This window comes from Stegostoma tigrinum, chromosome 1, assembly GCF_030684315.1.
Source record: "Stegostoma tigrinum isolate sSteTig4 chromosome 1, sSteTig4.hap1, whole genome shotgun sequence".
NCBI lineage: Eukaryota > Metazoa > Chordata > Chondrichthyes > Orectolobiformes > Stegostomatidae > Stegostoma > Stegostoma tigrinum.
The window spans coordinates 463255-491076 of NC_081354.1; the positions used below are offsets into that span (position 1 = coordinate 463255).

At 43.3% G+C, this 27822-nt stretch overlaps 1 protein-coding gene across 3 annotated transcripts in view; it reads left to right on the forward strand.

Annotated features, from left to right (window-relative positions):
- LOC125453563 (diacylglycerol kinase theta) overlaps positions 1–26458 on the forward strand; it is a 192341-nt gene extending 165883 nt beyond the window's left edge. The window contains exons 20-24 of one of the 3 annotated variants that reach the window (XR_009445713.1): positions 5112–5258; positions 13958–14069; positions 18454–18815; positions 19000–19152; positions 24907–25019. Coding sequence is in view for 1 of the 3 variants with exons in the window: in XM_059645677.1 (XP_059501660.1) it covers positions 5112–5258; positions 13958–14069; positions 19000–19152; positions 24907–25008 (514 nt within the window). In the remaining 2 variants the exon portion in view is untranslated. Of the gene's footprint in view, positions 1–5111; positions 5259–13957; positions 14070–18453; positions 18816–18999; positions 19153–24906 lie in introns of all 3 variants that reach the window. The other 2 variants (XM_059645677.1, XR_009445715.1) reach the window with 2 other exon arrangements.
- Positions 26459–27822: the final 1364 nt, after the last annotated feature.

Sequence of the window (27822 nt, forward strand, 5' to 3'; positions counted from 1 at the left end):
TAAACTCATTGTAATTGCCTTTCCCCCAGCTTTAACTCTTGCCCAGTGGTATACACCTATCCCTTTCCATCACTAAAGTAAACATAACAGAATTGTGATCGCTATCACCAAAGTGCTCACCTACTTCAAAATCTAACATCTGGCCAGGCTCATTACCCAGTACCAAATCTAATGTGGCTCCGCCCCTTGTTGGCCTCTCTACATACTGTGTCAGGAAGCCCTCCTGCACACACTGGACAAAAACTGACCCATCTATAATCCTCGAACTATAGTGTTCCCAGTCAATATTTGGAAAGTTGAAGTCCCCCATGACAACTACCCTGTCTCGCTCACTCCTATCGAGACTCATTTTTGCTATCCTTTCCTCTGCATCTCTGGAACTATTCAGAGGCCTATAGAAAACTTCCAACAGGGTGACCTCTCCTTTCCTGTTTCTAACCTCAGCCCATATTACCTCAGTTGACGAGTCCCCAAACATCCTTTCTGCAACTGTAATACTGTCCTTGACCAACAATGCCACACCTCCGCCCCTTTTACCATCTTCTCTGTTCTAACTGAAACATCTAAATCCCGGAACCTGCAACAACCATTCCTGTCCCTGCTCTCTCCATGTCTCCGAAATGGCCACAACATCGAAGTCCCAGGTACTAACCCATGCTGCAAGTTCACCCACCTTATTCCGGACGCTCCTGGCATTGAAGTAGACACACTTCAAACCAACTTCTTGCTTGCCGGTGCCATCTTGCTTCCCTGAAAGTTTATTTCGGACCACCCTACTCTCAATCTTTTCTATAGTCGAACTACAATTTTGGTGCCCATCCCCCTGCTGAATTAGTTTAAACCCACCCGAATAGCCTTAGCAAATTTCCCCCCCAGGATATCGGTACCCCTCTGGTTCAGGTGAAGACCATCTTGCTTGTAGAGGTCCCACCTACCCCAGAAAGAGGCCCAATTATCCAAGAATCCAAAACCCTCCCTCCTGCACCATCCCTCTAGCCACGTGTTCAACTCCTCTCTCTCCCTATTCCTCGCCTCACTAGCACGTGGCACGGGCAACAAACCAGAGACAACAACTCTGTTTGTCCTAGCTCTCAGCTTCCATCCTAGCTCCCTGAATTTCTGCATTAAATCCCCATCTCTCTTCCTACCTATGTCGTTGGTGCCAATGTGGACCATGACTTGGGGCTGCTCCCCCTCCCCCTTAAGGATCCCAAAAACACGATCAGAGACATCACGCACCCTGGCACCTGGGAGTCAACACACCAACCGTGAGTCTCTCTCGTCCCCGCAGAACCTCCTATCTGGCCCCCTAACTATGGAGTCCCCAATGACTAATGCTCTGCTCCTCTTCCCCCTTCCCTTCTGAGCAGCAGGGACAGACTCTGTGCCAGAGACCTGTACCCCACTTCTTTCCCCTGGTAAGTTGTCCCCCCGCAACAGTATCCACAATGGTATACTTATTGTTGAGGGGAATGGCCACAGGGGATCCCTGCACTGTCTGCCGGTTCCCTTTCCGTCCCCTGACCGTAACCCATCTGCCTTTTTCCTGTACTTGAGGAGTGACTACCTCCCTGTAACTCCTCTCAATAACCCCCTCTGCCTCCCGAATGATCCGAAGTTCATCCAGCTCCAGCTCCAGTTCCCTAATGCGGTTTTCAAGGAGCTGGAGTTGGGTGCGCTTCCCACAGATGTAGTCAGCAGGGACACTAGCGGTGACCCTTACCTCCCACGTTGTGCAGGAGGAACATTGAACTGCCCTGACCTCCGTTCCCATTATTCTAAATTCCCAAGACTTAAAAAATAAAGAATAAAAAATAAACTTGTTACCTTACCAATCAGGCACTCAGAACCTTTTTTTTTGGTTGGAGGAGGAGGATGGGTGGGAGACACTACCTGGGTAGTGTTTCGGGTAATGCAACCACACAAATATATTACCTCACTCACTCACTCACCAGTCCCGTGTCGGCTCCTGCTCAGCGTACCTCCGCCTATTCACGAGGTAAGCTTTTTAAAGATTCAAAAACAGTGACTCACCAACTTCCCAACAGGCTCCTGCTCCAAGCTCCCGCTCACGCTGCTGCTCAACCAAAAAATTCTTTGGACCATTTTTTAAGGGTTTTTATATTTGGCTATAAATTCCAGTAATGATTCATCTTGAGATTACCACCTCTAACAGCCATTTAAAAATAAACAATTCAGGACATGAAATGAGTCAGAAACATTGTAATGGGAGGTAACATCAGAACACAATTTTAATTTATAATCCTACAGCAATGAGTTTAGTTAATGTTGAATTACCATAATAGTTGCTCCTTCCTTTACATTGTTTTATCACTAACCTGCCTCTGTGGACTTTGATATAAATCCCAGGATACTGAACTGTAAATGATAGCTATATTTTCCCATTTTATACATTTCTATGCAATAAAATTTGAGTTTACTTTTGTTAAATACTGCCTATTAAATGTTCAGCTACTCTGAGTCGTATAGGTTAAACTCGGGAGAGAGAACCATATGGAATTTAAATTCAAGTGGGATCTCCCATTTCTTTGTCTTAATGTTCCTTGAAATTACATTGAAACAGTGCCAAAATTCATTTCTCTTTGCTTCAACATTACAGAATCATATAGTACAGAAGTAGACCTTCAGCCTGTCAAATCTGCACCAACAAAAACTACTGTAAATCTACAATAATCCCACTTTACTGCACTTGCCCAAAATCTTGAATGTTATGACTTTTTTAAAATTCATTAAGGGGATGAGGGCGTAGCTGACTAGGCAGCATTTATTACTCGTCCCTAGTTCCCCAGAGGGCAGTTCAGAGTCAACCACATTGCTGTGGATCTGGAGACACATGTAGACCAGACCAGGTAAAGATGGCAGTTTCCTTTCCTAAAGGACATGAGTGAACCATGTGGGATTTTCCAACAATCGACAATGGATTCATGGTCATCATTAGATTCTTAATTCCAGATATTTTATTGAATTCAAATTCCACCATCTGCACTAGTGGGATTTGAACCCTGCTCCCCAGAACATTAGCTGGATTAACAGTCCAGTGATAATACCACCAGGCCATCGCCAACTGCTCACCAAGTACTTTTCAAAGGTTTTCTGCTTCAACCATCCTTCCAGGCAATGCACTCACCACACTCTAAGTGGAAACATTTTTTCTCAAGCTAATTCTAAACTTCTTGCCTTTCACCTTAAATTTATATCTGTGTGTGACCGTTTAAGAGGAATGCCTGATTTTTATCCACCGTGTCCATGCCCCTCATAATCTTGTATATCTTTGAGGCCCCCTGTCTCAGTCTCCTCTGTTCTAAAGAAAACAGCCTGAGTTTATCCAGCCTCTCTACATAGCCAAACTGTTCCATCCCAGGAAACATCCTGGTGAATCTCCTCTGGAACACTCCAGTGCAATCAAATCCCTCCTATAGAACAGTGACCAGAAGTGGGCATAGTACCCCAGCTGTGGCCAAACCAAAGTTTTGTAACACTCCAACTCAACCTCCCTGCTCTTACAATTTATACTGGGATTGATAAAGGAAAATATCCCATATAACTTCTTAACCACCCTATTAACTTGTCTTGCCACCTTCAGGGATCTGTGGACAAGCACCCAAGATACTGCTGTACCTTTGAGCTTCTCTGTATTCCGCCATTCACTGAGTAGCCCCTTGCCATGTTCCTTCTTCCAAAGTGCATCACCTCACACTTCCCAGGGTTAAATTGTATCTGTCACTACTCTGCCCGTCTGACCAATCTGGCTGCATCCTGCTGTAATATAAGACTTTCTTCCTCACTGTCAACCACCTGGCCAATGTTTATGTAATCTGCATTTTACTTAATTATTCCCCCCACCGCATTTTCTTCTATATCACTGGACATCAGCCTTCAGTTACACAAACAGTCTTCTACCACCACCCTCTGTCTCCTGTCATGAAGCCAGTTTTGAATTGAGCTTCCAAGTTATTCTTGATCCCATGTGCATTGATCTTCTTTCAGTTTCCCAATTTGAACCTCTGTCAAAGACTTTGGTGAAATCCAAATAAACTACATTAACTACGCTACCCTCACAAAAGGTTAAGTCAGAATATAAGAGCTCATGACGTTGGAGGTAGTATTTTGGCATGGATAGAAAATTGGTTAGCAAGTAAGTGGGAAGAAGAAGTTCTTTTTCAAGTTGGCAACCTGTAACCAGTGGAATTCCACAAGGATCACTGCTGAGACTGAGATTGTTTATACGATAAATGAATGACTTGGAGGAAAGAAATGAATGTATTGTATGCAAATTTGCAGACGACACAAAATAGGTGGAAAGGCAGATTGTGAGATCGATACCAACAGTTTACGGAGAGATATTGATAGGTTAAGTAAGCGGGCAAAAGCATCAGCAAATAGAGTGTAATGTGGGAAAATGTGAAGTTAGTTTTGGAAGGGAGAGCAGAATATTATTTAAATGGACAAGAACTGCAGACAGCTGCAACACAAAGTTATATGGGATACTTTGCTTTGAAGCACAGAAAGCTAGCACACCGGTGCAGTAGGTAATCAGGAAGGCAAGTGGAATGTTGGCCCTTATTTCAAGATGGTTGGAATAGAAGAGAGGGAAGTCTTAGCGGAACTGTACCAGGTGCAGTATACCTTGAGTACAATGAGCAGTCTCGGTCCCCTTGTTTAAGGAAAGATATCCTTTAACTGGAGGCAGTTCAGAGGAGCTTCACTCGGATGATCCCAGGTGTTGAGAAATTGTCTTATGAGCAAACATTAAACAGGACTCCACTCACTGGAGATGGGATTGTGTTTGCTACTTTCTAGTTTTCAGGAACCTTTCCAGGATCAATAGAATTATGAAAGAGAAAATCCAATGCATCCAGTATTCCCGTATACACCACCTCCAGTGCTGTTCTGGTCCAGGCAAGTGTCAACCTTCAATCCTGTTAACTTGTCAAATTGTGCTGATGGAGTAATACAGTCTCAGTTATCTATTGTGAAAGTGTAAATTTTGAGAAAAGCTGCTGTTTTTAGTTCAAGTTATCTGATTCACACAAAAATGTTAGTTTTCCTTCAAATGGTACATTTTTTAAAAGAAGCCTTTTCTACTTCAGGTTTCATAACAAAGGAGTTTATGTGAAAGTTGGGTTACAGAAGATTAGTCACACACGTAGTCTGCACAAGGATTTAAAGCTTCAAGTGGACGATCATGAAGTGGCACTTCCAAATATTGAAGGCCTTATCTTTCTGAACATTCCAAGGTAAATCTTTAGAAACAAAATCAGTTGCTCTGGCATCCACTCGCTGAATTTCTCTGCTTCTTTCAGGCACTCTGTAAAACCTGCCAGTTTTTCCAAACTTCTTAGTTACCCCTCCTAATGTGTATAGGTTGATGTGAATTTTTGTCTCCTGTAAAACACCTCAGGACTTTTTCCCATGTTAAAGGTGTTATAAATTCAACGAAGTGTGGAGCTGGATGAACACAGCAGGCTAAGCAGTATCTCAGGAGCACAAAAGCTGACGTTTCAGGCCTAGACCCTTAATCAGAGACCCATCTCTGAAGGGTCTAGGCCGAAACGTCAGCTTTTGTGCTCCTAAGATGCTACTTGGCCTGCTGTGTTCATCCAGCTCCACACTTTGTTGTCGCAGATTCTCCAGCATCTGCAGTTCCCATTATCTCTGATATAAATTCAACTATTGGTGTTGTTCCTGCAACACAAGTTACGTGAAATCTGGGGTTTACCTGATCTCTGTCTACAGGTGTGAGGCTGGAGAAGGACAGCATGTCAGACAACATCAGAGGAGCAGCAAAGTCAATGTTTCAGGCCAAAACCCTTTGTCACGACTCAAACCCTTCAACAGTCTCGATGAAGTGTTTTGGCCTGAAATGTTTGACTTTCCTGCTCCTCTGGTGCTGTCTGACCTGTAGAGACAAAAAAACTGCAGATGCTGGAATCCAAATAGACAAACAGCAGGCTGGAAGAACACAGCAAGCCAAGCAGTGTCTAGAGGAAAGGAGCAGTCAACCTTATTCAGGACTGGATGTGGGGGAGGTAGGGAGCTGGTAGCTGATTGGGTGCTGATAGGTGGACACTAGTAGTAGCTACAACCTTTTTGGTTGATGGGAGGGATGAATCCGGTTCATGGCTGGAAGGGACAGTCAGAAGGTGGAACGGAAGGGAAGAGGTGAGGATTGGAACAATGCACATTTGAAGAACAACACCTAATCTTGCTCCTGGGTTCCCCGCAGCCCAGAGGACTCAACAATGAGCTCTCCAATTTCAAATAACCTTCCCACCCATCCCCTGGCTTGCTTTCCAACCCCACCTCCTCCCTTCCAGCCACCAATCGGATTCATCCTTCCCATTAACCAATCAGGTCATACCTACTACCAGTGCACACCTATCACACACATCCTATTTCCACCTTTCCCTTCTCCTCTATTTGCAGCCTCCCTCTCGCCCCCCCCCCCCTCCCCCCCCTCCCCCCCTCCCAACATCCAGTCCTGAAGAAGATTAATACCTGAAAAGCTGATGGCTCCTTTCCTCCAGATGCTGCCTGGCTTGCTGTGTTCTTCCAGTCTCCTGTTTTGTCTACCTCACGCCTATAGATTCTGGCTTCCAGCATTGCATTTCTTATTGTCTTCTCTTCCTGGTCTCTGTTTCAAACTGGTCCAGAACCAAATCTCTGAATATTTGTGGTGAAAAATTCTCTGCAAGATGAATAAGTAATGTATTTCCTCTCCCATCAACAGTCTGAAATAATGTATTTTAATAAAGTTACACTTCAGTGTGTAGTCCCAGTGACTGATCCTATTGCTGAATTAATAGTGGAGCTCTTGGTAAGGTTACTGACTTATTCGCTGAACTGGCTTGTAATCGTTCAGACGTTTCGTCACCATGCTAGGTGACATCATCAGTGGAGCTTCCGATGAAGGGATGTTATTCTATTCCACTTGGAATTTATACTGTTTGATATGGATTTGTATATGGGGTCCAATTGTCTATGTTTGTTCATTGAAATATGGGTGGAGAACCATGCCTCACGGTATTCCTGTGCGTGTCCTATGTTTGGCTTGGGCTACTATGGTTACTTTCTCCAAGTTAAACTGATGGCCTTCATTGTCCGAGTGTACTGATATTAAGGAAAGGTCATCATGCCGTTTTGCTGCCAGACGATGTTCATGTATTCCAGTAGCTAATTTCCTTCCTGTCTGTCCGATATAATGTTTGTGACAGTCATTGCATGGTATTTTGTAAACCACGTTCATTCTGTATGTTGTGGGAATGAGGTCTTTAGTCCTTGTAAGTGTTTGTTGTAGAGTGGCTGTGGGCTTGTGGGCCACCATGATTCCTAGAGGTCTCAGGAGACTCGTTGCCACTTTCGATATGTTTCTGATGTATGGCAGTGTGGCCAGTGTGTTAGGGCGTACTGTGTCTAACTGTTGCTGTCTGTTACGTAGGCATCTGTGGATGAATTTGGGGTGGCACGGTGGCTCAGTGGTTAGCACTGCTGCCTCACAGCACCAGGGACCCAGGTTCAATCCCTCCCTCGAGCGACTGTCTGTGTGGAGTTTGCACATTCTCTCCGTGTCTGTGTGGGTTTCCTCCGGGTGCTCTGGTTTTCTCCCACAGTCCAGAGATGTGCAGGTGAGGTGGATTGGCCATGCTAAATTGCCCGTAGTGTTCAGGGGTGTTTAGATTAAGTGGGTTATAGGAGAATGTACCTGGGTGGGATGCTTTCAGGGTCGCTGTGGACTTGTTGGGCCGAAAGGCCTGTTTCCATACTGTAGGGATTCTATGATTCTATGAATTTGCGGGGATATCTGTTTAAGGCGAGGATCTTGTATTAGTGTTCTTCCTCTTTCTGGCATAGTGCAGGGGTGTTGCAGTGTGTCTTGGCCCGTTTATATGGTGTCCTAATGCAGCTTTGTTTGTGGATGTTGGGGTGGTTGCTGTGGAAGTTAAGGATTTGATCTGTAGGGGTGCTTTTCTGCATACTGAGGTTTGAAACTCCCCGTTTGTCAGTCATTCTGCCTCAACGTCCAGAAACGGAAATTGATTGTTGGATTCTTCTTCCCTTGTGAATTTAATCCTGGCGAATATGCTGTTGCTGAGGTGGTGAGTCTCTTCTAATTTGTTACATTTAATAATGACAAATGTGTCGTCTACTTACCTGATCAATAGTTTAGGTTGAATACAGGGGAGTGTGGTTTGTTCTAGACTTTGCATGACTGCTTCTGCGATGTGTCATAGAACATAGAACATAGAAAAGTACAGCACAGTACAGGCCCTTCGGCCCACGATGTTGTGCCGTGGAATAATCCTAATCCAAAAGAAAATAACCTAACCTACATTCCCCTCAATTCACTGCTGACCATGTGCATGTCCAGCAGTCACTTAAATGTCACTAATGACTCTGCTTCCACGACTACCACTGGCAAACTATTCCATGCGCTCGCCACTCTCTGGGTGAAGAACATCCCTCTGACGTCTCCTCTATAACTTCCTCCTAACACCTTAAAACTATGACCCCTCGTGGCAGTCAATCCTGCCCTGGGGAAAAGTCTCTGGCTATCGACTCTATCCATGCCTCTCATTACCTTGTACACCTCGATCAGGTCACCTCTCTTCCTCCTTCTCTCCAGAGAGAAAAGTCCGACCTTAGTCAACCTCTCCTCGTAAGACAAGCCCTCGAGTCCAGGCAGCATCCTGGTAAACCTCCTTTGCATCCTCTCCAAAGTCTCCACATCGTTCCTATAATAGGGCGACCAGAATTGGACACAGCATTCCAAGTGTGGTCTCGCCAGGGTTTTGTAGAGCTGCAGCATAACCTCGTGGCTCTTAAATTCAATTCCCCTGTTAATGAAAGCCAAAACACCATATGCTTTCTTAACAACCTTATCCACTTGGGTGGCAACTTTGAAGGAGCTATGCACTTGAACACTAAGATCCTGCTGTTTCTCCACACAGCTGAGAATCCTGCCTTTAATCCTATATTCAGCATTTAAGTTCGACCTTCCAAATGCATCACCTCGCACCTGAGACAGGTGACCCCATTGGTGTATCCTTGATCTGTTTGTATATTTGACTGTTAAAGACAAAGTGTGTGGTGAGGCAGAGGTTGAGTAATTTAAGTATGTTGCCCTTGTTGATGGAATTACCTAGGACTTATAGCGGAAGCAGTCACACAAAGACAAGAACACACCACCCTCCCCCACATTCAACCTAAATGGTGGATCCGGTACGTAGACGACACATTTGTCGTGGTTTACAAAATACCATGCAATGACTGCAACAAACATTACATTGGACAGACAGGAAGGAAACTAGCCATCAGAATACACAAACATCAGCTGGCAGTGGAACAACACAACAAACTCTCCTTAATGTCGGTACACTCAGACAACGAAGGCCATCAGTTTAACTGGGACAAAGTAACCATAGTAGCCCAAGCCAAACATAGATGGGAATTCCTAGAGGCATGGTTCTCCACCTATACTTCAATAAACAAACATATAGAATTATACCCCATGTACAAACCCATACAGATCAAAACCGGAAATGACAGTACTCACCATAACAGACCGGACAGTATAAATTCCAAATTGAGTAGAATAACATCACTTCCTCGGAGGCCCCGCAGATGATGTTACTTAGCATGGTGACGAAATGTCTGAACAAGAACAAGCCAACTTGGTGAGCAAGTCAACAACCTCATCCCCAACCCGAGCTACAGATCTTTGCCAAAACTTTAAAGAACTCTTGGTGATTAAAACATACTTAAATTGAATTTTTTAAAATTCATATGTGGGACATGGGTATTGCTGGCTGGCCAGCATTTATGAGTTATCCCTAGTTGCCCTTGAAAAGGTGGTGGTGAGCTGCCTCCTTGAATCCCTACAGTCTAACTGCTGTGGATTGATTCTCAATGTCATCAAGGAGGGAATTCCAGAATTTTGACCCAGCGACAGTGAAGGACCGGCAATATGTTTCCAAGTCAGGATGGTGATGGCTCGGAGGGGAATTTACAGGTGCTGATGTTCCCGTACAAAAACAGAAGTTGTTGGAAAAGCTCAGCGGGTCAGATAGCATCTGTGAAGAAAAATCAGAGTTAACATTTCGGTCTGGTGACACTTCTTCAGAACCTGATGAAGGAGCAGTGCTTCAAAAGCTTGTATTTTCAAATAAACCTGTTGGTCTATAACCTGGTTTTGTGTGATTTTTGACCTGGCTCGACCCAATCCAAATTCGGCACCTCCAATCCTAGATGGAAGTGGTCATGGGTTTGGAAGGTGCTGTATGAGGATCTTTGTTGAATCTCTGCAGTGCATCTTGTAGATAGTAGCAGCAGTGTGTACTGACCGTCAGTGGTGAAGGGAGTGCACGTTTGTGAATGTGATGCCAATCAAGCAGCTGCTTTGTCCTGGATGATGTCGAGCTTCTTGAATGTTGTTAGGGCTGCACCCATCCAGGCAAGTGGGGAGTATTCCATCACACACCTGATTTATGCCTTATAAATGTCTTTATAAATGGAAGGCTTTGGGGAGTCAGGAAATGAGTTACCTGCTATAGTGTTTCTAGCTTCTGACCTGATGTTGTAGTTGCTTTGTTGATGTGGTGAGTCCAATTGAGTTCCTGGTCAATGCTGCCCCCAGGGTGTTGATAGTGGAGGATTCAGTGGTAACACCATTGAATGTCAGGGGTGGTGATTAGGCTGTTTCTTATTGAAGATGGTCATAGCCTCGAATTTGTGTGGTGTGAATGTTACTTGCCACTTGTCACCCCAAGCCTGGATATTGTCCAAATATTGTTGCATTTGACCATGGACTGCCTCAGTATCTGAATGGTGCTGAACATCGTGCAATCATTGGTGAACATCTCCACTTCTGACCTTATGATGAAGGGAAGGTCACTGATGAAGCAGATGAAGATGGTTGGAACTAGGACACTACCCTGAGGAACTCCTGCAGAGGTGCCCTGGAGCTGAGATTACTGACCCCCAACGACCACAACCACCTTCCTATGTGTAAGGTAAGACTCTAAACACCGGAGAGTTTGTCCCCTGATGCCATTGATTCTGGTTTTGTTAGGGCTCCATGATGCCACATTCAGTCACATGCAGTCTTGAAGTCAATTGTTGCCATTCTCACCTCACCTCTGGAATTCACCTCTTTTGTTCGTGTTTGAACCGAAACTATAATGAGGTCAGGAGCTGAGTGTCTGTGACAGAACCCAAACTAGGCATCACTGTGCAGCTGTTGCTGGATAGCACTGTTGTTGACACCTTCCACCACTTTACTGATTGTCGAGAGGCGACCAATGGGGCGGTAATTGGCCGGGTTGGATTTGTCCTGCTTTTTTGTGTACAAGGTATACATGGGAGCAATTTTCTATACTGTCGGATAAATAGTGTTGTAACTGTATTGGAACAGCTTAGTATAGGGGAGTGGCAAGTTCTGGAGCACATGTCTTCAGTACTGTTGCTGGACTGTTGTCAGGGCCTGTAGCCTTTGCCGTATCCAATGTCTCCAGTTGTTTCTTGATATCATGTGGAGTGATTCGAATTGGCTGTAATGCTGGGGACCACTGGAGGAGGCTGAGATGGAACATCCACTTGGCACTTCTGGCTGAAATCACTGCAAATGATTCAGCCTTATCTTTTGCACTGATGTGCTGGCCTCTTCCATCATTGAGGATGGGGACATTTGTGGAGCCTCCTCCTCCAGTGAGTTGTTTAATTGTCCACCAGCATTCACAACTGGATGTGACAGGTCTGCAGAGCTTAGATCTGATCTTTTGTTTTTGGGATCCCTTAGCTGTATCTGTCACTTGCTGCTTTCACTGTTTGGCAAGTAGTCCTGTTTGGTGGCTACACCAGGTTGATACCCCATCTTCAGGTATGGCTGGTGCTGCAGGGCTGATCCCTTAGCTTGATGGTAATGGTTGAGTTGGGCAAATGCAGGGGCATGAAGTTACAGAATGTGCTGCAGTACCATTCTGCTGCTGCTGCTGATGCCTTGTGAATACCAGTCTTGAGTTGCTAGATCTGTGCGAAGTCTATCCCATTTAGCACTGCGATAGAGCCACACAACACCATGGAGGATATCTTTGGTGTGAAGGCAAGATCTTGTCTCTATGAAAACTGTGCAGTGGTCACACTTACCGATACACTCATGGACAGATGCAACTATAGCTGGCAGATTGGTAATGATGAAGTCAAGTATGTTTTTCCATCTTGTTGGTTCCCTCACCACCCGCTACATGCCCAGTCTAACAGCTATATCCTTTAGGACACAACCAGTTCAGCCTGTAATGCTGCTACCGAGCCACTCTTGGTGGTAGACATTGAAACCTCCCACCCAGAGTACATTTTATGCCCTTGCCACCTTCAGTGCTTCCTCTAAGTGTTGTTCAACACGGAGGAGTATTGATTCATCAGCTGAGGGAGGACGGTACGTGATAATCAGCAGAAGGTTTCTTTGTCCATGTTTAACCTGAAGCCATGAGACTTCACGAGGCCTAGAGTCAACATTGAGGATTCCGAGGGCATCTCCCTCCTGACTGTGCCGCCATCTCTGCTGGGTCTGTCCTGGACATATCCGGGAATGGTGATGGCACTTTCTGGGCTGTTGTCTGTAAGGTGTAATTCCATCAGTGTGACTCTGTCAGGCTGTTGCTTGACTAGTGTGTGAGATAGCTCTCCCAATTTTAGCAGTAGCCCCAAATGTTAGTGAGGAGGACTTTGCAGGGTTGACAGGGCTTTTTCTGCCATTGTCTTTTCTGATGCCTACATCGACGCCAAGTCACCCATCCAGTTTCATTTTTTTTAAAAGGCTTTGCAGCAATTGATACAGGTGAATGTGTTGCGAGGTCATTTCAGAGGGTAATTGAGATCAACCACATTGCTGTGGGCCTGTAGTTACATGTAGGTTAGTTCAAGTGAGAAGGCAGATTTCCTTCCCTGATAAGTTTTTGTGACATCTGCCATGACAGGATTCGATGTTAACGTTTCAGGTCCGGTAACCCTTCCTCAGAATAGTTCCGAGGAAGGGTAACCGGACCTGAAATGTGAACTCTGTTATTGCTTTCACAAATGCTGTCAGACCTGCTGAGCTTTTCCAGCAACTTCTGTTTCTGTTCCTGATTTACAGCATCCACAGTTCTTTTGGTTTTTATGACAGGATTCAAACCTGGGTCCCCACAACATTACCTGAGTCCCTGGATTACAGTCTAGCAATTATACCACTAGGCCACTGCCTCCTCTGTTGTATCTCAATCCTGTGTTAGTTGTTAAAAATTACTGAACGTATTTACCTGATTACTTGTGTTTCCAGTGGCCAGGGTATGTGTCAGGAACAGTTCTGTAAAACTATTCGTATTGTTCCTTCGAGTACTGTTTTACAAAAAAATTCCAAAGATAAATATTTTGCATACACATTACATAAATATTTAGAAATTCCCCCAAGTCATGACAGTCCTTTCGTGTGACTGCAGAACAGAGGTGACTTTATCATCTCCACATGCAGTAACTGTTCCCTGGGTTTGGAGAAATTGCAATGTATTAAATAATTTCTGAATGTAGTCCTTCATGTGAACTGAGAAGTACCTGCAGCATTTTGTAAAGTGAATATAAACTTGTCTGCTGCGAAAAGTAATTTTGCTTGTAACTCATGCTTTACACACTCAGTTCATACAAAAGCAGCAATGGTGAATATTCTTGAGTACAACAATTTGTTACGTTGGGCTAAATGACAAGCAATTTGTGTGAACTGTTTTTCTTTGGATATTAGTATTTCACCTGGTAACCATTGTGATCTTAAAGGTCTCTCTCTTTTCTCTCTCTCTCTCTCTCTCTCTCTCTCTCTCTAATATAACATTTATTTTGTTTACTTATAAAGGCATGAGAGTTGTATTTCATTTCATTTATTAGAATGTGCTATCTGCATGACTTTTCACAGCTGGGGATCTGGAGCAGATCTGTGGGGATCTGACAGTGATGGTCGTTTTGAAAAACCCCGAATTGATGATGGGATGCTGGAAGTAGTTGGTGTCACTGGTGTGGTACATATGGTAAAAGCAAACTTTTCACTGTGTTAGACTTATGGAAATTCTGTTGAAGTTTGGAATAAAACTGAGAAGAAGTGTTTACTCAATTGCTAGAAATACACGATTCAAATTTAAAACCCTCAAGGAATGACGTTCTTGGCCTTTGCCTTCAAAAATTGCTCGGTTCCTGGTAGCAATTTTCAGGAACTAGGAGCAAGAATCTGAGCATGACACAACATAGTAAGATTGTAAATGAATTACAAAGAGTAATTTCACAGCCTCCTACCTCTATTTATGCACACGCTGTCTCAGCTCAGCACCTGAACCTCCACGGCTTGTTTTGTGACGTGTCCTCAGATTTCTGCCAATTACAGGCCAACAAGTAATAACTGGACGCCTTTGTAATGTACCCCACTGTCTTGAAATGATGCAGAAAGCAGAATTTTGAAGTTCACTTACCCATAAAAATTAGATGTAAATTTTCATGATTTGAAATCCCAATGATTCCAAGGCTGGTCTTCAGATAAAATGCTATTGTTGATGCAGGTTGGGGTTGATTGGGTTGGATGGCGGTGTTTTGGAGTGGTAGGATCTGCTCATGTACATTTTCTTTTCCTGTGGTTTAATTAACTAACATTAATGGAGATCCAGAGATAGTAAGAACTGCAGATGCTGGAGTCAGAGATAATGCAGTGTGGAGCTGGAGGAACATAACAGACCAAGCAGCATCAGAGGAGCAGGAAAGTTGATGTTTTGGGTCGGTTCGTCTCCCGCTGATGCCAGTGACCAGCGTCTGAAACGTCAACTTTCCTGCTTCCCTGATGCTGCCTGTCCTGTGTTCCTCCAGCTCCACACTGTTCCCTCTGATGCTGCCTGGTCTGCTGTGATCCTCCAGCTCCACACTGTTATAAATGGAGATCCAAATGTCTTCTATGAGCATGTAAATAGGGCTAATTAGGCCCTTAAAAGGGAAGCTGGTTATGGAGGCAGGGCATGTTCGAAGAATTATGAGTATACTTTGAATTAAAATTTGCTTAATTGTCATGTATTCAAATGAATGCAGTGAAAAGTGTACAAATCACAATTTATAACAATATCTTGGGTACAAAGGTCCCTAGGCATAGCTTTTTCACTTACAGCTCTTGGAAGGATAGAGAAGTAGAAAAGTTCAGCATTGCAGACTTAAGAATAAGTTAAAAAATGGAGGAAAAGAATGTTCAGAACAACGGTTTTCCGACCAGTCCATTTTGACTCCTGGCCTCCAGTTCACACTGGGCCTGGACAGCGCCTGGCTTCACCTCAGTGTTCAAGAGGCCAGGAGATCGATGTGAAATCACTTCGAGATCAAAAGTCCACACCAAGCCAAGAGACTGTCACGGTATTGCCTAATGACCACCATGCTGCGCTGCAGGGAGATGGTCAGGCCGGGCCAGGAGACCGCCATGCCAGGCCTAGAGACTGCCCAATGACCACCACGCTGCGCCGCAGGGAGACCGCCAGGCCAAGCTGGGAGGACTCCAGGCTGGGCTCGGAGGACACGTCGGCAAGTCTGTGCTGAGGCTGGGAAGAGCAAAGCGGAGGAGAAAGAGATGAGAAAAAAGAAAGTAAAGAAACAGAAGGAGTGGATGAGCTCCAGCTGCAGCATCCTAGTCCACTGCCAACTTACTGCTCATTCAGGCCATGAATCTCTGATTGGTGGAAGGATTGAGAATGAGGGGGGCACAGATTTGCAGAAAATCCCAAAAGAAACAATAGCAACATGAAGAAAAATATTTTGACTGTGAGTGGTTGGGATCCGGAATACACTTCTGACAGTTTGATAGAATCAAAGAATTCAAAGGATTTTAGACTATTACCTGAAGAGAGAGACTGTACAATTTACATAGAGGAGAGGACAGGGTTGATAACATCAAGTGAATTGTGTATTTGTAGAGCCAGTGAAAAAATTATGGGCTGGATGGCGTTCACCTGTGCTGTATTAGTTCTCAGTCTCTGTGATATTTTCTTCTTAGCTTCAAACAGAAAATCAGTCCATTTGTAAGGATTCAGTGTTCTCCAGGACAAGGAACCCAACACAGCTTGCTTTAAGTTCAGCCTTCTAATATCAAACCACTGCTGGGTGGAACTGAGACTACTGCACAGTTAGTTTTCCTCACTTCATCTAGTGATGTCCCCCTGCACTTCTTCCAAGTTCATCGTCTTCCTACCTCCCACAGCTCGCTTCTACCTCCTTCCCAAAATCCACAGGCTGGACTGCCTGGGCAGACCCATTGTTCCTGCTTGTTCCTGTCCCACAGCACTCATCTCTTCCTACCTTGACTCGATATTTATCTCCTTTTGCCCAGCCCCTTCCAACTGACATCCCTGACGTTTACATCTGTTTCAGAATTTCCAATTTGCAGGCTGCAGCTGCCTCCTCTTTATCATGCATGTGCAATCCCTTTACATGTCCATTCCTCCTTTAGGATGGTCTCAAGATTCTGGGCTTCTTCCTGGAAAAAAGACCTGAACCGCCTCCATCCTGCACCACTCTCTTCCTCTACTTGGCTGAGTTTGTGCTCATCTTGAGCAGCTTCTCATTTAACTCCTCTCACTTTCTTCACGTCAGAGAGGTGGCCATGGGCACCCACATGGGCCCCAGTTATGCCTGGGGTACATGGAACATTCCTTATTCCAGTCTTACTCTGGCCCCCACCCCCAGATCTTCCTCAGACATATCAATGATATAATCGCTGCTGCTTCCCAATTTCGCCCAGAACTGGAGGTTTATCAATATTGCTTCTAGAACATAGAACAGTACAGCACAGAACAGGCCCTTCAGCCCACAATGTTGTGCCGACCATTGATCCTCATGTATGCACCCTCAAATTTCTGTGACCATATACATGTCCAGCAGTCTCTTAAATGACCCCAATGACCTTGCTTCCACAACTGCTGCTGGCAACGCATTCCATGCTCTCACAACTCTCTGCGTAAAGAACCTGCCTCTGACATCCCCTCTATACTTTCCACCAACCAGCTTAAAACTATGACCCCTCGTGCTAGCCATTTCTGCCCTGGGAAATAGTCTCTGGCTATCAACTCTATCTATGCCTCTCATTATCTTGTATACCTCAGTTAGGTCCCCTCTCCTCCTCCTTTTCTCCAATGAAAAGAGACCGAGCTCAGTCAACCTCTCTTCATAAGATAAGCCCTCCAGTCCAGGCAGCATCCTGGTAAACCTCCTCTGAACCCTCTCCAAAGCATCCACATCTAGTTTCCACATTGCCCTCACCTTCACCTGCTCCATCTCTGACCCAAACCCTTCCTCAACATCTCAGTTTTCTGCAGTTAGGCTGGCCACCAATATCCACTACAAACCCACTGACTCTCACAGTTACCTTGACTATACATCCTTATACCCTACTTCCTGTAAAGACTCTATTTCATTCTCTCGGTTCCTTCATCTCCATTGCACCTGTTCTAATGATGCCAACTTCGACAAGGGAGCCTCCAATATATTCACTACCTTCCTCAGTCGAGGATTCCCCAGCACCATAGTTGACAGGGCCCTCAGCCGGGTCAAATCTGTCTCCCGCACTTCCAATCTCACACCCTCAGTTCCCTCTTGTCCTTACCTACCATCCCACCAGCATCCACATCCAGAGGATTCAGGTGAAGCAACAATTTATCTGCACTTCGCACAGTCTGGTCTACTGCGTTCAATGCTCAACATGTCTCCTCTACTTTGGGCAAACAAATCGTAGACTGGGTGACCACTTCACAAAGCACCTACGCTCTGTCCACAAAAAAGAACCTGTGCTTCCAGTTGCCTGCCATTTCAACACACTACCTTGTTCCTTGGTCAACATCTCTCTCTCATGCTTGCTGCAGTGCTCCATTGAAGCTTAGTGCCAGCTGGAAGAACAGCAACTCATTTTCTGCTTTAGAACTCTAAAGCTTTCTGGACTCAATATTGAGTTCAACAGTTTTAGGGCATTCGGCACCTTCTTTCATGTCATTATCTCAACCCCACACACCAGGCCTTGTTTATCACATGGTCTTCTATTCCTCAAACCCATTGTTAGCCACTAATAGTCCCCATTAGCAACTATTCATTCTCCTGGGTTGATCATTATCCACTCCTTTGTAAGTTCAACTGTTCTTCTCTCTCATTGGGGTCTATCTGCACTTATTGTTTACTTGTTAACCCCTCCCCCAACCCTATCTTCTGCATTAAAAAAACAACTTACTAGTTACCATCAGTTCTAAGGAAGGGTCACTGGACCTGAAACATTAACTCTGATTTCTCTCCACAGATGCTGCCAGACTTGCTGAGCATTTCCAGCAATTTCTGTTTTCATTTCTGATTTCCAGCATCCGCAGTTCTTTCAGTTTTTAATTGTTTTTTATTTATTTATTGCTTCAGTTCATCCTCCTATCAATACTGGGTCACATGGACACTTGCGACTTAATGGTGATATCACCTGGAAACAAATTGCCCCTTCTCAGAATACTCCCCAGTTTCACTTTGGTTTGCAAGGGAATGTGGCACAAAAAGAAAACTCAGGCCTTTCTCAAAGTAAAGGTATTATCACCGTTGCCTGAGAGTGTGGCGGAGGGAGATTCTATTGAAGGTCTCAAAAGAAAAGTGGGTAATTACCTGAAGAGCACATGGAAAAATATGGGACTACATTGCCGTTGCAGAGAGTCAGTGCAGACACAGTTGGACCTACTAGTGATCTGCCCTGTACCCATTCCAAGTTGTGCCTATCTACAGAGAACACCAAGGTAGAGCAATTCCTCTAAGATTCTCTTGTTTAGAACAATGCTAACAGATTACAAAGGTTCTTCCTCAAACAGAAAATATTTTATGTCTAAAATGAATGTTGATAAAATGCAGACATCAATAGAGAATTGAAGGAAATAGCTGTCTATTGTTTCCCATACATACGTAATTTGTTTTGATATTTAGGGCCAGGTGCAAAGTGGCTTACGGTCTGGAATTCGTATTGCACAGGGGACATATTTCCGAGTCACACTGCTGAAGTCAATTCCTGTACAAGTTGATGGAGAGCCTTGGATTCAGTCACCAGGACACATTATAATATCTGCTGCTGGGCCAAAGGTATGAGGATGCATGACATGGTTTATTTGGAGAAACCAGTCTTGAATAAAATGCTGCAGTTTAGATTAATGACGAAACTCAAGTGAATAGGATTATGGCCGACCTTTAACAGAGTAAGAGGGGAATTTAATGTAATTACATAGAACATTACAGCACAGTACAGGCCCTTCAGCCCTCAATGTTGTGCCGACCTGTCATACTGATCTCAAGCCCATCTAACCTACACAATTTCATGTACATCCATATGCTTATCCAATGACGACTTAAATGTACCTAAAGTTGGCCAATCTACTACCGTTGCAGGCAAAGCGTCCCATTCCCTTACTACTCTCTGAGTAAAGAAACTACCTCTGACATCTGTCCTATATCTTTCACCCCTCAATTTAAAGCTATGCCCCCTCGTGCTCACCGTCACCATCCTAGGAAAAAGGCTCTCCCTATCCACCCTATCTAACTCTCTGATTATCTTGTATGTCTCAATTAAGTCACTTCTCAACTTCGTAATTGCTTTCTTAAATGAAGGTTTATTGGTGCCAAGGATGGATTTTAAAAGTCTATAGATTGTAAAGATTTGGCTGTTGAAATTGTGGAAATGTCACTGCTGCTCTGTTCAAACTTGCTCACGTTTAATCTTATGTATTGTTTTCTGAAATCTATCACGAAGGGACAAGATGAAATGGTGACTGGTGTGGGGGTGCGGTTTGGCAAATTACAGCTGGAGGGACAAGACAAAGTGGGGGGGTGGGGTCGGTGGGGCGAGAGGGGCGTTGGGTCGGCGGAGTGAGGGGTGTGGGGTGAGTGGGAGGCGGTGGGGTGGGGGTTGGGGATGGAGGGGTGATGGAGTGGTGGGGGGATGAGTGGGTGAGGGGAAGATACTCTGGAACCCACTGTCTGTAAGAGTGATAAAGGCAGAAACCCTCATAAATTTAGAAAGTGTTTGAGATGGGGACACCAAGGCATACAAGACCATGGGCCAAGTGCTGGAAAATGGGATTAGATTAGTCAGGCGATTGATTTTGACTAGCGCAGGCAGACATGATGAATCAAAAGAAATTCTGTGCGCTATAGATCTCTGTGACTCTGTAGGGTGAACGGAATCTGAGAAAGTTGTCATTTAGGGGTGATGATGATGCAGTTGTAATGTCACTAAACACGTAATACATTGGCCCTCATAAATGATCTGCAGGCATGAGTTCAAGTCTCACCAGTGAATCCAAGAGAATTTAAATCAAATAATTGATACATTTGGATTTTCATTTCTTGTGCATAGTAAACTAATATTTTGCTGTTACTGTGCGGTTACAGGGAAAGGTGCCAAGGGTGGCGGGGCTAGTGGGGAGTGTGGAGGGTCGAGGGAGTTGCAGAGACAATGGTCCCTCCGAAAGGCTGGTAAGGTGGGGAGGAAAATATATCCTTGGTAGTGGATTTTCTGAAGAAGGGCCTAGGCCAGAAATGTCAGCCTTCCTGCTCCTCTGATGCTGCTTTGCCTGCTGTGTTCATCCAGCTCCACACCTTGTTATCCTTGGTAGAACATAGAACATTACAGCACAGTACAGGCCCTTCGGTCCTCTATGTTGTGCCGACCTGTCATACCGATCTCAAGCCCATCTAACCTACACTATTCCATGTATGTCCATATGCTTATCCAATGACGACTTAAATGTACCTAAAGTTGGCAAATCTACTACCGTTGCAGGCAAAGCATTCCATTCCCTTACTACTCTCTGAGTAAGAAACTGCCTCTGACATCTGTCCTATATCTTGCACCCCTCAATTTAAAGCTATGCCCCCTCGTGCTCGCCGTCACCATCCTAGGAAAAAGGCTCTCCCTATCCACCCTATCTAACCCTCTGATTATTTTATATGTTTTAATTAAGTCACTTCTCAACCTTCTTTTCTCTAATGAAAACAGCCTCAAGTCCCTCAACCTTTCCTCATAAGACCTTCCCTCCATACCAGGCAACATCCTAGTAAATCTCCTCTGCACCCTTTCCAAAGCTTCCACATCCTTCTTATAATGCGGTGACCAGAACTATATGCAATACTCCAAGTGCGGCCGCACCAGAGTTTTGTACAGCTGCAGCATAACCTTTTGGTTCTGGAACTCGATCCCTCTATTAATAAAAGCTAAAAACACTGTATGCCTTCTTAACAGCCCTGTCAACCTGGGTGGCACCTTTCAAGGATCTGTGTACATGGACACCGAGATCTCTCTGCTCATCTACACTACTAAGAATCTTACCATTAGACCAGTACTTTGCCTTCTGGTTACTCCTACCAGAGTGCATCACCTCACACTTGTCTGCATTAAACTCCATTTGCCACCTCTCAGCCCAGCTCTGCAGCTTAGATATGTCTCTCTGCAACCTACAGCATCCTTCGTCACTATCCACAACTCCACTGACCTTAGTGTCGTCTGCAAATTTACTAACCCATCCTTCTACGCCCTCGTGCAGGTCATTTATAAAAATGACAAACAGCAGTGGACCCAACACCGACCCTTGCGGTACACCACTAGTAACTGGTCTCCAGGATGACCATTTCCCATCAACCACCACCCTCTGTCTTCTTTCAGCAAGCTAATTTCTGATCCAAACTGCTATATCTCCCACAATTCCATTCCTCCGCATTTTGTACAATAGCCTACTGTGGGGAACCTTATCGAACGCCTTGCTGAAATCCATATACACCACATCAACCGGTTTACTCTCATCTACCTGTTTGGTCACCTTCTCAAAGAACTAAGAACGTAGTGGGGTCAGATTACAGGTGACAGAGAAGTGGCAGATATGATGTGTTGAATCCAGAGCTACTACCCCTCCCTCTCTCACCTCCATCCCAGGCTCCAAGGAAACCTTCCACATTAAATCGATGTTCACCTGTACATCTGCTAATATGGTCTATTGTATACGTTACTCCCAATGTGGCCTCCTCTACATCGGGGAAACCAAGCGGAGGTGTGGAGACTGCTTTGTGGAACACCACAATCAGTTCATGACAAATGACAACACTTTCCAGTCACGAACCACTTAACTCCCCATCCCACTCCTTGGATGACATGTCCATCCTGGGCCTCTACAGTGTCGTACCAATGTCACCCAGAAACTGGAGGAACAGCACCTCATATTCCGCCTTGGGAGCCTACAACCCAATGGTCTCAATGTGGACTTTACTGGCTTCAAAATCTCCCCAGTCCTGACCTCATCCCACAACCAATCCTCCCTCTCATCCCCATCTGCTTGACTTGTCCGTCTTCTCTGCCACCTATCCACTTCTCCCCCACCTGTCCGCTTCTCCCCCCTCACTGACCGCTCCCTACCTGCACTCACCTACCACCATCCCACTTACCTTCCCCAGTACCTTCTCCTCCCCCTCCACCTCCCCCATTTCTGAAGAAGGGTCCGGATACAAAACTCCAGCTTTCCTGCTCCTCTGATGCTGCCTGGCCTGCTTTGTTCATCCAGCTGCACACTGTGTTATTTCCAACAACACCATCCTGGACAAAACAGCCCATTTGTTGGGCGCCACACCCACAAACATTGACTTCCTCCTTGACTGAGGTTTTGTGTTAATGTGTGCTATCTGTAAGATGAATTGCAACACTTCAGCAAGGCTTCTCTGACAGTACCTTCCTCAGATACTGAAGTATTCCATGTCCAAATGCAGCAAAATCTGGGCAATACCTAGACTTGACCAGTGGCAACTATTATGATCCCAGCTGATTTGCTTTTATTTACTCATGGGATATGGGCAGTACTGATTTGGCCATTCCTACTTGCCCTTGAGAAGATGACGTACTGCTTTCTTAACTGCTATTGCCCACTTCATGAAGGTAGATTCCAAATGTCATTATGGAGGGAATTCCAGGATTTTGACCCAACGACCGAAGGAACAGCGATATATTTCCAAGTCAGGATTGTGAATGGCTTGGAGGGGACCTTGTTGGTGTTGTTGATTTTCATGTATCTGTTGCCCTTATTGTTGGACAAGTCAGATCCCATACTGAAATCAGGCTTGGATAAGTGATCGTGTTTTATATTTATGCTTTTAATGAGGCGGTACTGAACATGCTGCAGATTTAGTTTTAACATTAAAATATTAGTTTACTATGCATAAGAAATGAAAATCAAAATAGAATAAACCAAACTGTCTACACATAACACACATCTTTAAAGATATGAAAACATACGGTAAGCTACGATTCCATTAGCCCCAAAAGCACTCGTTCACAGTACATAAACACCAGAATGAGAATTCTGTTTTCTGTCACTAATAGGATTTGATTTAGCTATGGTTTCAATTCCCCAGTCTTGAGAATTTTTTGGCCTGTTCCTTGAATCTTCATACAATTAAGATTAAACTTTCTGAGCTTCAAGTAACTCCTTCAGGGTTTTCATGAACACTTTTGATCTGGAACTTTCAAACTAAACTTCTTACAACAAGATATGCTATTTAAACAATTTCAAACTATCTTCTCTTTTTCTGCTTGATACATCCAATATCATCTAGGAACCCTGCAGAACCTTTTTCCTTTCAAAGCTAAGGGTGTTTTCCTTAATCAAAAAATAGAAATCAATCCCTGAAGTTCCAATCTAGAGCCTCATATATTTTACCTTCCTTGCTTGTAAAATTCTCCCAATGTAAACAAAGATCCATTACTTCCAAGAAGTCTATCTCTCTCAGTGTTGAACATGATTCCTCTCACACACTTACAAGTAAATTATTAAATCCTTCAGATATATTGAAAACCTTTATGCCAATAGTTCAAATTCTAAAGTTCCGACTCAAAAGTAAATAATATTATTATACATTTAAATGATACACCTTACATCTCACAAGGTAGTGAAAAAGGCATTTGGCATGTTTACCTTTATTGGTCAGTGCATTGAGTATAGGAGTTGGGATGGCAGTTATACAGGACATTGGTGAGACCACTTTTGGAATACTGTATTCAGTTCTGGCCTCGCTGCTATAGAAAAGACGTTATTAAACTTCAGAAGAGTTCTGAAAAGATTTATGAGGATGTTGCTGAGGTTGGGGGGTTTGAGCTATAGGGAGAGGCTGAATAGGCTGGGGCTATTTTCCCTGGAGCATTGGAGGCTGAGGGGTGACCTTATAGAAGTTTATAAAATCATGAGGGGTATGGAGAGGATGAATAGCCAAGGTCTTTTGCCCCAGGGTGGGGGAGTCCAACACTGGAGGGCACAGGTTTAAGATGAGGGGGAAAAGATATAAAAGGGACCTAAGGGGCAACCTCTTCAAGCAGAAGGTGGTGCAGGAGCAAAATGAGCTGCCAGAGGAAGTGGTGGAAGCTGGTACAATTACAGCATTTCAAAGGCATCTGGGCAGATATATGAATAGAAAGGGTTTACAGTGATAGGGGTGAAATGCTGGCAAATGGGACTAGATTTATTTGGATACCTGGTCTGCATGGATGAGTAGGACTGATGGGACTGTTTCCCTGCTGTATGACTTTATGACTCTAAATAACAGACAATGACAATTTCCAACACAGTTTCAATCTTGTTCCTTGACATTCAGCAGCATCATTATTGCTCAGCTGTCACCATATGGTCCTATTGAACCATGAGCAGAAGCTAATTAACAGGTTCCTTGAGGTAACCCAAGTCAACTAGTCTCTGTACGGGATGCAAAATATTAGGACATAGATAAATATTCGCATTTGTTGAGTGAAAAGGAGATTGTTTCAGTTCTATGTTCTACATATTCTGAACTCTTGTAATAAATTTTCAGGTTCATATGTTGAAAAAATGTAAACAGAAGCAGAAGAAGCAAATTGGGAGCTTCAAGGATGCAAGAGCAGAGAGTCTGGTCAACTCAGAAACAGGCAACTGAGGACTGATAACAACAGTTTGGAAAGGACTTGCAGTGTGACCATGAAAATCAAGAGATTATTTGCTTAACCATTTTAAGATTCCAACAGTTTGCAATTAAATGTTTTTGACATTCATTTGCACATCTTCGTGAGACAGTGTATCAGTGTCTGATATTGCAACATTAGTGGTCTCAAACAGGTGCCAGAATAACAGTTAAATGATTTAACCGAAACATTGTCCCATGTTCAGGACGTTAACAGTAGAATTGCTATTGAAATAACGGCCGATAAACAGAGAGATACTTTTTTTTAATGTGCGGAAAATGCCTTAATGTTCCTGTTTCAAGGGCCTATACTGGACTGAAACTGACCTGAGTATTGGCTTTCACTGCTGTCAGTTTCAAGCTCTCCTGATCTGTTCCACTTATGTCATTCAGCTAAAGATAGACTCTGAATGAGCAAACATTGTAATAGGGGCTGTGGATCATGTGTATTGTAAACTGTTACTGCTAATCTCTTATTTCGAAACATTACCCAAATTTTGGATTAGTGTGTGATCTAATTCAGATCCAAATATAATCTCTTGAAAAAAGTTTAGATTCCTACAAATACTCACTGATGACATCTTTCAGTAGAAAGACATTCCAAGTTATTTACTTCTGATGTTTTTTAATGCAGAGAGCAGATATGTTTGAATTTGTTAACACAGAATAGTATGGCTACAGATTACTTTGAAACAAATATTTTGAGAGAGAAGATAGTTTAATGTAAAGAGAAGTGGCGGTTGTGGGTGATATAAAGTTCAGGGAAATATTGCATTTTTCATGGAAGCAGTGACATATTGGTTCCCTATCTATTTGGACAATGCCATTGTGATTAGGCATTAAAGTCATCCTTCAAGAAAATAGATTTAACATACGTTATTCCACTGATTCTATAAAATATAAATAATCAATATATTGATGAATTAACCTGGCAGTATACTTGAACAAAAACATGTAGCCAACTTGCTCCTACTTTCTTGAGAATTTCAGATCTAATTTAATTGAACTAGTTTTTCTCTAAAGATGTGTTTAGACACACTAATCAAGTTGTTTCCCTAACCAGCTGTGTGCAAAATATTTTGAATCTTATCTGAAGAATTTTGATAATTCTTTACAGCCAGTATCTCCCTTTGCTATTTGCATGTTACTGTACTATAATAGGTATTCGTGAAACGTGCCTTACGTTTTCAATACAATGCCATTGTGTAATAGTTGAAAGTAATATTTTACCTCAGGAATTAAGTTGGGCAATATTAATTTTCTCACTAAGTGTTAAGCATAGCTTTATAGAAGCCATGTAATATTTATATCAGCTGAGTGAAATAAGCCATTCAGATCTGCTGATGTGATAATGGGAACTGCAGATGCTGGAGAATCCAAGATAATGAACTGTGAGGCTGGATGAACACAGCAGGCCCAGCAGCATCTCAGGAGCACAAAAGCTGACATTTCGGGCCTAGACCCTTCATCAGAGAGCCTCTCTGATGAAGGGTCTAGGCCCGAAACGTCAGCTTTTGTGCTCCTGAGATGCTGCTGGGCCTGCTGTGTTCATCCAGCCTCACATTCAGATCTGCTTCCTGATTTGAAGATTTTGTTAGTCACAATTTCAGCGTGGAAACTTTGCTGGATACTCATGTCCTGAATGGAAATCACACATTCTTTTACTGAATGAGCAGCAGGTCCTTTGTTGATATTTTTGTCCAGCTAAACTTAGTGTTAGTATCCCAAATGGTGACTATTACTGATATTATTTATATCTAAAATATTAAGAATATATAAAGATTGATCTTACAAATTGCAATGTATACTTGTATGAGCCTGGCAGTATCAAAAATGATGTTTTCAAAAAGCTAATGTGACAGTTTTGGTTCTTTGAAAACTGTAAACCAGTGGAGAGAAACATTTAACTGATGTAACATAACAGGCTTTAAGTTTTGGTTTGTATTAATGCATGCCACCTAGACTGAGAGTAAAATCTGTTTCGAGAGATTTAAGCATGAATCTGTTGTGATAAATATCACCACTATCATAATTGACATTGTTAAACCTCTTAGGGAGAAATGTAGGGGCCATTAAACAATGAAGGTGTTTATTTTAATAATACAGTCCAGTTGAATTCAGATCACATCAGACAGAACTAAAATAACATGCTGCATCTTACAACAAATTTGACTCATTTCTAGATTCCTTATTCACCTTAATTTAAGTTTCTGTAGCTATAGGAAATACGATGATTAAGAATAAATTTCCATTTAAGTTGGATTCAGAATGAACTGTGGTATAATGTTAAAGTTTGTATATTTGAATTCTTTCTTCATTTTTGACTCGCATTGCTTCTGCTTTTTCTATGAACTGCCATGTATGTAGCTAAATTAATGAAAACTAAGTTTTTTTGTTAGGTGTTACTGGAATGATTAATCCTAATTAGCAATTCACAGTAAAGCCAGTGTTTTACAATTTTCCATGAGAAGAATATTACAAGAAATTGACTCTTTCCTGTGATAAAAGCAAGGTTTAGCAGTTCTTTTGAACTGCAGTGCTTCTATTGACGAGAAACTGTAGCCATTGGAAAATATGAGCATTTTTTGTTTCAAAGCGTTTACATTTTAAAATTCTACAGTTATATTTTGATAAACAAGCATTTTGAAAAATATTGGTTACATATTTGTACGTTTTGATTTGACAGAGGCAATTTTATTTTATTATGCTGTTTAATGTGGATTGACATGTACTAATGGTTTCAGTTTCTAGGGAATAATACTTGTGTAGCAAGTATTTTTTGTAGATATT